At 46.0% G+C, this 8,078-nt stretch overlaps 1 protein-coding gene across 4 annotated transcripts in view; it reads left to right on the top strand.

The window, feature by feature from the left end:
- The first annotated feature begins 225 nt into the window (after nt 1-225).
- Nucleotides 226-8,078, top strand: part of kcnq5b (potassium voltage-gated channel, KQT-like subfamily, member 5b) — an 82,758-nt gene continuing 74,905 nt past the window's right edge. The window contains exon 1 of one of the 4 annotated variants that reach the window (XM_081701023.1): nt 226-1,374. In XM_081701023.1, the coding sequence (XP_081557149.1) occupies nt 1,037-1,374 (338 nt within the window). In that variant the 5' untranslated portion in view covers nt 226-1,036. The remainder of the gene's footprint in view (nt 1,375-8,078) is intronic. The other 3 variants (XM_081701022.1, XM_035534757.2, XM_035534756.2) reach the window with 3 other exon arrangements.

Below are 8,078 nucleotides of genomic sequence, written 5' to 3'. Positions count from 1 at the left end.
TTTCAGTTAGATTTCTTTATTTCCAAGTCCATAATCTGTTCAAAATATGGTATCACAATAAGCTTGCTGAACCGCAGCTCAGATGTAACTAGAACTACAGCGGAAATAAAATAGTTAATAACAATTTCAAATATTAATAATAACATTCGCGTTCAATTGTGGAGACTTACTAACATGCCCACACACGAACCATTTATTTCGGGTACGGTCACATGGCTTTAGGCTGCGCTGAAAACAGCTGGGCGCGAAGAGTCGTGTTGGGGTATTATTTTCATGTGTGGAGTCTAGTGTGACATTTTTCATTTCGCTTTAGAATACGATTTCTGTGCCCTTTATGGGAAACCGATTATCAGTGATTTTTAAACTAGCCTATGGGAAGTGGATTTTTTAGGGATATGATTTCCACAAAGAGCTGGTAGCCTATTTAAATGAGGGCTTGAATATGTAAACATTCGGACGTAATACCAGATCTTTTAAAGTAACTTCAGGCGATTCTGAGCAAGTCTTTCGCATTTTGTTCAAAAACCCAGCGGAAATAACTGATAGCCTGCGAAGATGTTTTAAGTAGTTTGTACTGAGCTTCACTGGCAGATTGTAAAATAACGTCAGTTTCCTGTGCGCACTGCTACGCACTCATAACGCAACTGCCAGGGGAGACGAGAAGAGAAGCACGGCGGGTTTTATTAACACCAGCTAATTGTGGAAGGAACCGGCGCTGGTCGGTAGTGCGTTTTAAGACGTGTGACTGTCGGACGCAACGACTTCGCTCACTCCTGCAGTACACGCCGGTTTACATGTGATCAGCTGAACTAGCAGCAAAAGCAACCGACACAACCTTGGAGAACCGAAATAACTTTTTTTTTTTTTTTTAAATGTTCATCTCAAATTGATTACCGAGTCATGCGTTCTCGTGGGAAACTATTCGCGCTGACCCGTTTCCGATTAATAGCGCTCGCGGCGTGTGGAACCGTGATATAACGGGACGCATGAGCCACGCGCACACAGCAGCGCGCGCTCAGCCGGCCGGGGTTATGCCATGCCGCGGAACCACAGCGGAGATGAAGGCGGCTCTGGCCTCTGGATGAAGACTTCGCCGGGCCACCGCTTCGAAGGTTACGGCGTGAAGGATGCGGAGTCCGGCGGCAGGATGATGAACAATTCTTTACGCGCAGGTGATGGCTCGATGTACGCCTTGCGCTCAGGTGCGGAGAGCCACGGAAGAAAGCAAGGCGCCCGCCTCAGTTTACTGGGGAAGCCTTTGGTTTATGGCGCGCAGAGCAGCCGCAGAAACGTGCGTTACCGAAGGCTGCAGAACTACTTGTACAACGTGCTGGAAAGACCCCGATCCTGGGCTTTCATCTATCACGCGTTTGTGTAAGTGCACGTTTTTTATTCACCGTTTTTGATCATATAGACACTGGGCACACCGTCGCGGAGGCGCCGGCATACCTGTTGCTGTGAGTTGATTTCACGAGGACACGTGTCGTACTAGCTCGTGTACACCGACGTACAAAATTGGTACTAAATAGTTTTCCTTCGGGTGGCTGAACGAAAACATTCTAGCACGAGATATTTCGGCACACAGGTGATAACAGTCGGAACGTGGAACGCTTGCTCCTCCAGATTTTCTTCTCGGAAGAAACATTTTATTTGCATTTTACTTGCGCTTTACGTGCTGGTAACTGTGCCGTTGACGTGTCCCTTGCCAGTGACTCAGAAAGGATGTTATAAATGAAGACAGCTTTCTGAATGATGTATGTGTTCAGATGACCTGTAGAGCCATACGACGTAACGGAATGACACGCAGGGCAGAGTGCGAGAATGTGGGAGCGAGTAAGCGAGTCTCTGAAAGTGGTTAATACGTCAGAAGAGGTGCTTTTCTTTCTTTCTGACGAGTGCTCTGTTACTTTGTTATACGTCTTGTCATTATGAAGGCAATTTTGTGTTCTAAGACACATAGGTGACTTCCAGTGTGATTTGGTATTTTTTGAACTCTCTTCTCCAGAGTCATCAGGACACAAAGCTTAAACACTGTTATTCACAACCCAGTCATATTAAACTTGGCCCTTGTCTTAATGAACACACGGTGCAGGACTGGGGCCCCATCAGAACAGGATCGGACAACCCTGTTCTGCAGTAGGTCTAAAATTACTGATGCAGTAATCAGTAGTTTGCATCAGTAATTTTACACCTTTTTGGCTTTCATTTTAAACAGGGGTGTCCTATCATGTCCTGGCGGAGCCCTGATCCAGCACACAAAACCTGATAATCAACCTGAATTAATCAGGGTTGCTGTAGTGGGGAGAAGAAGACCAAAATGAGGCAACATGGCTTCTACCAGCCAAAGTCTGGTACAGAGACGTGTGTCCCAGGGCCCAGGAGCTTTGTTCAGTGAGGCAGTGGGCCGGAGGCGAGGCACCCACCACTGTGTGGACACGCACGCGGACGTTACGGCTGAACTGGCAACTGGTGCGAGTGGACTCGGGTTTGGCTGCTATGCAGGGAGCGGGAGGGCTCACCACAGTGCGCTTGCCGTAAGCTGCATGATTGTGTAAGATTATGTGCAGATATGGTGGAGAACAATCACTTATTGTCTTGGCATGAAGAATTTGAACAAAAACATAATAATATAAATAATTCAAGCTACATTCAGGTGTGTGAAAGCTAAATAACATGTAAATGACTAATAGTATGCCTATCACAGTTTATCTTACACGGATAGCAGTGGGTGTGTGCTATTAACATTTTTACAAGCACTCCATAGTTACAGTCCATAGTTTAGAGTTGTTCCATGCTATTGTAATTTTTTTATTATTGGGAAATGTTTTCAAAGTTCTTAGACTTATTATCTCACCTAAGTGCTCTAGTCCACACACCTGTGCACTCTATTAATAAGGTTGCGTGGAGCTGTTTTAAGTTATTCATTTTAACTGTATTATTTTACCCCCAATAGAGGCGCAGCTCTTTTGTCAAAGTGCTTTTGGGTTTGGGAGTGCCCGGCGCGCTTCAAAGGCCATCAGCTACGTTTGTCTCCTTTCATCTCCCATAGAACCCGGCTGCGTGATTATTTACAGAGCCTCACCGATTCTGTTTGAAAGAGAGCGTTCGACTGAAGCCGTAAGAGGAACTTTGTCGTGGTAGGCTCGGCACTGCCGGCCCTGTGACGGGGACGAAACCCTCACTAATCCGCGCCGGACGGGTTTACCGCGGACGCGGGTCTTTGTTCCGGGACTCGGCCGTACTGAAGCAGGCTTTGTGTGGCACCGTGCCCTTCACCCTCTCCCCCACCACCTCTTTCCGCCTTTCAGAGGAGCAAGGCACAGTGCCGCCTTTGAGCAGCCTTTAACTTCAGGATTAACGTGTGCTTATCCCACTGGCTAAGCAGGGGACTGGGAAGCGGAAAGACCAAGTGGAAAGACCAAGTGGAAAGACTACAGGGAATCTGCAACCACAGGAGGAAGGAGACTGAGACCCTTAGAAAAGCTAGAGGGAGATTTACCAAGAGGAAATGAAAATGAAATAGCTTGCTGTTCAGCTGAGCTGTGGCTCAACCCCCCCCAACCACACACACACACACACACACACACACACACACACACACATTCTTCTGCATTTTCCTATGCTTAGATCATCAGTGCTCAAAGACTCACACTTCGATCCCTGGATTCGCCCATGGCTAAAGCAACATGCGTGCTGATGGAATTGCTGCTCGTTAATAAATCAGCACCCACCGATCCAGCTGAAATGCTCTCATCATGGCCTCCTTTCTCACCTGTTTTCGCTCTCCCATAATGCTGTTCTGCAACAGTGTGGCCTGTGGGGTGACTGACTGCTCTTGTGTGGGTGAGAGAAAGCGCACCAAGCAAGCGGTAATTACCTAGGAATGAGATTTTGGCTTTTGGCAAACATAAAGGTTTTGGAGGGTTTTACTATTTATTTCCTTGTTAATTAAATTTGAAATACAGCCAAAGATACTTAAAGTGCCTTATAATGCCACAGTTTACATTTTCTGTGAATGTCCACAGTAATAAAATCCATAAGGTTAGCATTAGAGGTGCGACAACTGAGCGACATTATCAAGAACTTCACTAATACAAGATTGGATTTGCGCCTCCCTTTTCAGTGGTGCTAAAATGCAGATAGCAGATACTACAAGTATAGACTTGTCCATGACACTCAAAGTTAAAAATATGGGAGTACTTTATTTATGTTTTCTTGTCTTTCCCCGTAAGATGTGTAAAACCGAGCTCCCCTGGAATGGTGCCAGAACAGTCAGGTGTGAGAAAACACAAAGCATCCGGCATTGCATCCAGATCCTCAGCATTGCAAGATGCTAAAACTGGAATGCGAAGTCAAAAATAGCACAACATCGTCTGATTTTCTGCTTTCATTTAGCAAATGGAATAAACAGCATTGTCTCAGGGGATATAGCACATGGTTAATGTATCCGTTATCTGGGTTGCTTGTGCGCTAATAGACACAGGCTTGCTCAGGCAAGCAAATGTAGGGTTTTTTTTTAACTCAACAATTCAGTCCAGTGTCTACATGAAAAATGAGCTTTAGAACGCAGAGAAATGCAAGTTTTTGATGGAGACTGAGATTTTTAAAACTCCAAGCCTTTTTGTGGACTCCACTGACCAAACATATGTTTGGTTTGTGGAAACGCTGGATGCGATTATTGCTGTTACATATGAGGCAAGCACACTGCTCAAGGCTGGTGACCGAGCTGTTTCAGTGTGTCTAGTATCAGACGTCATTACATGACATTACCAAACATACATGCAAACTCTTTCATTTTTCATTATAGAGAATAGCAGCGTTAAGTTCTTGCAGACGCAACCTTCCTCCATAACCGTGCTTGAACTTAAATTAAAGCTTCACTTGCTGTAGTTGCTATTCCTTTAAAGGTTCTGCACGTTTGCGGAAAAGAGCGTTTTTGAGAGCAGTGCGGAAGATCTGCCGGCTAAGGGGGTTGAGGTGCTGCCGGTAGGTCAGCTGAAGGCCTAGATAATGAGCTGGCGCAGTCACATCGGAGCCGTAGACCTGGAGCACGGAGGCGCGCGACGTGAGGCACAACCTCTCTGCCTGCCCCTCAAGACCGGGGGAATATAGAAGCCTAAATCACTGAGACGCCTCAGGGGATGCGCCACGGTCCAGCAGATGCCCCCTTTGGGAGGGGGCACTTTCGGCACATTTATTGCCCCCACTCAGCATAACTGTACTGCTCCCTGGCCAGCGGAGGGCTTATGCCGTTGAGATAACAAATTTCTTCTTTATTCTATATCCTTATTCTGTTAGGGATAAGGATACCGGCTGTAAGGGCAGTGCGTAGACGAGAGTCAGAGAGAAAAGGGGGATATTTTAATTTGGTATAGTTATTATCCTTGAAAATAATCCAATTTGTTATAGAATATTACTGTGATTTCTGAAGATAATCTAATTTGTTATAATATGTTACTTTTTTTTTCGGTTTTCTGTAGAATATTACAATTGTTAATGAAAATAACCCCACTCCTCCAGCTCTGTCAGCAACGGTCCATGGTGTGAGGGGTCAACAATTTCACTAAGTATATAAGGTCAGGGTCAGCACTTTGTACCCTCCTATCACAGACTGCACCTTTAATTAAGCATTGTGTAATTGGCCAGCAGACAGGCAGAAAAAGAGCAGACAGCTATAAAGCGAGAGGCAGAGGAGGGTCATCAAGGGAAAGAGGAAAGAGAGGAAAATTGTCTTCATCAAAGGCCCATAATGAGAGTGGGCAGGAGCGGCCGGGCTGCCCCCACCACCACGAAGCGCGTGCGCACACTCCTCATGACCCAGGCCACAACAGAACGAGGAAGCTCTTTGTAAGAACGTAAACACCAGATCACCACTTGTGACAGACAGATGTACATGCAAACCACAGAGCAACGCGGTTCCCCAAAGGCTACACATATCTGAAGTAGGGGGTCGTCCCTATACATGCGAGGGGGTTTGGCCAGCTAAGCTGCGAGGTTCTTCATTTCACGGGTGTTCCATTTTTTGGGCAGTGCCATCTCTTCAGCGAATACGCGCCATGAGCAAAATCCCGTATGACCTTTAAGAAGCAGGTACAGTGTGAAAGGCAGATGCCACGCTTGACGTCTCTGCTCTCCTCGCTTGCTCTTGTGCTGCTGCAGTTTCCAGCGGAGGGGTAGACCGCATGTTAACCCTCGCTACACAGACACAGCCGCAGCACCAAGAGGAAGTTCCTGTTGCTCTTATTCTGCACCTCCTTGTCTTCAACCTCGTATACTCTCCGCTTCATATACTCTCCGCTTCATATACTCTCCGCTTTTCATTAATCTGACCCTTCATGCTAATGCGCGAATATAGCTAAAGCAAATGTTGCTAATAGTAAAAAACAAAACCCAAAAAACAAGTGGCCAAGTGCCCATTAAGCTAAAAAAAAAAATAAAATCATATGTACAGGGGAGCAATGTTTACAGTAAACACACATTTGCTAAAATTCTATCATACTCAGTTTTAAACCATGTTCGCATTTTGGGCTTATAGTTGGGTATGGCTAACAGGTGACAGGATAGCATTCATATGATGTAACCGGCCTGTTGAGCGTGTTACCACCAGTTCCGTTCTGTTAACTCTGTGGTGGCCTCAGAGTGGCTGGCTTCTGCCTTAAAAGCTCACATTTATCACATCCATGGTACTGCAGTTATCTGGTTCAAATGGTATTCTGGTGAAATATTCTGGTGAAAGTGACCTTGCAGGTTCGAGACTGGGTGACTACAACCTGTCAAAGTTTTCGGTTTGTGTTCGCTCATCTCAAAGGGGCAAGTGCTTCTGCTTCCTCTTTAAGTGCACTTCAAAAACTTTTGTTGAGCCTTTCCAGATGTTTTCATGATTTCTATGTTTTGATCTGAGGAACCACATTAAAAACACGACTTTCCCGACCAGGACAGACTCCTTATCAGGAATAAAGATGGAAGCAAGCCTGGCAGAAGTGTGTCCCGGTGTCCGTCTGTGGGATGCTACTACAGGTGATCTGGCCACAGTGGGTCTAGTCCTTAATCATATTTAGAGGGGTTGTTTGAGTCCTTATTTTGAACCGATTGTAGAAGTTTTTAGGAAGAAAGACATCTTGGCCAAGCCGGTTACAAGAGGAAACAGGGGCACTTCCCTATTCGACATGATATAACGAGAACTCAGAGCATTTCGGAGAAGTCACTCTGTCTTGAGCAAGAACCTGCAAAGCCACACCCCGAACATTTCGCTGCACACTCGCTGGGCCACAAACACGAAGATCTGGTCTGAGCTCAGGCCGAACACAAGCGGCAAAGCATATGGTCACAGTTTGGATGTGTGGGAAGCATAAGAAAAGAACGCCGTGTCCGTGCACGATTCACGAAAGCATGCAGCATCTTTTTATGCTATGCTTATCAGGAGAAGACGTTATTTAAATGAAACGTGTTACCTTTTTAAAAACCAACCATACTGTCTTATGTACACTTGCTAGAGCTTTACTACTAAGCCTGGAGCTTTTAAAGTTAAAAATGTTCAACTTTGCAGAGGATTGCATACAAGTGCTTTAGTGTATGTTAGGGCATGTGTGTGTGTGTGTGTGTGTGTGTGTGTGAGTTTGTGTGTGAGAGAGAGGGAAACTGAGTGTGTGTACAAAGAGCGCCTGTAAATGAAAGAAGCTTTTTCACTCTCATCTAGCCAGTCTGTCATCACTGCCCAGCTCAACCCAGCCGGTTCCGCCTTGGAAAACGAGCAATCCCGGCGTCCGCGCTGAGTCAGTGGATGTTGCTTCTTCTAATTCTAGCCTTGGCTAGGGGAAGGCATCAGGCTTGAATAAATAAATCTTTATTATGGGACATTATGTGGTTTGGGTTGGAGGCTGCTTGCTCCCCAACCCTGCCTAAGGGTTTCGTTTCCCCTCAGCGCATGTCTCCTCTTCCTCCCACTGTTATGACACCACGGCCGAGTTCCTGAGCGAAGCGTCTGCTCCAGTTCCCTAACGCAGCACTTCAGGCTCACGTGGTTTCATTGCGGCCTTAAACTGGTGCTTACTGCATATCTGGCTATGACTGTTATTACA

The sequence above is a fragment of the Electrophorus electricus genome, chromosome 18, assembly GCF_041902795.1.
Source record: "Electrophorus electricus isolate QZ-2024a chromosome 18, ASM4190279v1, whole genome shotgun sequence".
Taxonomy (NCBI): Eukaryota; Metazoa; Chordata; class Actinopteri; order Gymnotiformes; family Gymnotidae; genus Electrophorus; species Electrophorus electricus.
Note: the sequence above shows the minus strand (reverse complement) of the source record. Positions and strands in the feature narration are given on the sequence as shown.